Below are 406 nucleotides of genomic sequence, written 5' to 3' on the forward strand. Positions count from 1 at the left end.
AGCTCGGTCAGCTGTCACACGGTGATATATCCCCCAACATCACAGGTAGCCAACATCCGCCTTCTGCATTCCGAATGCGAGCGATGCCTGTTTGCAATGCACGGCCGATGATGTCACTCTTACTCCCCGCCCATATCGTACACCATGTGGATGTACGATCTCACCTATCGGTACGATTTCACGGACGACTCTCCCGGTAATCCGGGTTTCCTGGGCCTCCTCCGGGTGTCTCTGCTCTACACCGGAAACAGCAAGACCAGCCAATCACAGCGCAGCGATGACGTCAATCGGCCTCCAAATGACAGGAAACGGTAACTAGGCAACCAGACTCCGCCCCCTTCATGAGCACGGCGCACTAGGGTCATGTGGGCAGGCGTATGACGTCAGCGATTGCAGTGGAGTCCTG

At 56.4% G+C, this 406-nt stretch overlaps 1 protein-coding gene across 1 annotated transcript in view; it reads right to left on the bottom strand.

Moving 5' to 3' along the window:
• Positions 1-69, bottom strand: part of LOC108803387 (cAMP-dependent protein kinase type I-alpha regulatory subunit-like) — a 10,423-nt gene extending 10,354 nt beyond the window's left edge. The window contains exon 1 of the mRNA XM_018575230.1: positions 55-69. Coding sequence (XP_018430732.1) covers positions 55-69 — 15 coding nt within the window. The remainder of the gene's footprint in view (positions 1-54) is intronic.
• Positions 70-406: the final 337 nt, after the last annotated feature.

This window comes from Nanorana parkeri, unplaced genomic scaffold, assembly GCF_000935625.1.
Source record: "Nanorana parkeri isolate BGI_ZX_2015 unplaced genomic scaffold, ASM93562v1 scaffold3665, whole genome shotgun sequence".
Lineage (NCBI taxonomy): Eukaryota > Metazoa > Chordata > Amphibia > Anura > Dicroglossidae > Nanorana > Nanorana parkeri.